Source organism: Dioscorea cayenensis, unplaced genomic scaffold (genome assembly GCF_009730915.1).
Source record: "Dioscorea cayenensis subsp. rotundata cultivar TDr96_F1 unplaced genomic scaffold, TDr96_F1_v2_PseudoChromosome.rev07_lg8_w22 25.fasta BLBR01000429.1, whole genome shotgun sequence".
NCBI lineage: Eukaryota > Viridiplantae > Streptophyta > Magnoliopsida > Dioscoreales > Dioscoreaceae > Dioscorea > Dioscorea cayenensis.
In genome coordinates this window covers 1-812 of record NW_024086820.1, presented here as the reverse complement: position 1 = coordinate 812, position 812 = coordinate 1, and the positions used below count along the sequence as shown (strand labels likewise).

Here is an 812-nt window from a genome sequence, read left to right as displayed (position 1 = left end):
CTTCACCTATCCTTAAAGATGAATGAAAAATGAAAGTTTAGGGGGTCCTCACCACAATGGAAGCGTGAGCTAGAGCTCGCCCAAAAAGCGAGAGAAAGATCTAAACAAGATTGATCTGTTCGGATCTTGGTCCATGATCACCTTTTTATTAATTTTGATGATTGGATCTGTCTATGAATGGAAAATGGGTGCTTCGGATCGGAAGTAAGCATTAGTGATAGGGCAAAGGGGGGAAGGACATAGGAAAAAGGAATGCCTACATTCAATCAATTGATTCGTCATGGTAGAGAAGAAAAACGGCGCACGGACCGTACTCAAGCTTCGGATCAATGTCCCCAGAAGCAAGGAGTATGCCCGCGTGTTCTGACGAGAACACCAAAAAAACCAAATTCAGCTCTACGTAAGATAGCTAAAGTACGGTTGAGAAATCGACATGATATATTTGCTCACATTCCAGCCAAGGGTCATAATTCACAGGAACATTCTATAGTCTTAGTCAGAGGAGGTACAGTGAAAGATTCACCAGGTGTGAAATCCCATTGTATTCAAGGAGTTATGGATTTGCTGGGAATTTTGGATCGCATAAGGGGAAGATCTAAATATGGTCCCGAAAGACCAAATTCGAAATGTATAGAAGATGCCTCTGGAATGTCCCTTTTTTTATCGGCTTATAGGATTTACCCACCTCCTTTGAAACAACTCGGAGCCATACTTTCGTGTTTTTGGAACCTCAATTTCACTTTATTTATGAGTCAGCGGCGTATTTGCTATCCTCGAATTAATTGCTTATAGGTCGCTTTTTTACCAAAGTC

General features: G+C 41.4%; 1 protein-coding gene across 1 annotated transcript; it reads left to right on the top strand.

The window, feature by feature from the left end:
• Nucleotides 1–216: 216 nt before the first annotated feature.
• On the top strand, nucleotides 217–628 carry LOC120254363 (ribosomal protein S12, mitochondrial-like; the record flags this gene model as incomplete). Its single annotated transcript, XM_039262473.1, has 1 exon — nucleotides 217–628. A coding segment is annotated over exon 1 (376 nt), but the record flags the coding sequence as incomplete, so codon positions are not given.
• Between the last annotated feature and the right edge of the window lie 184 nt (nucleotides 629–812).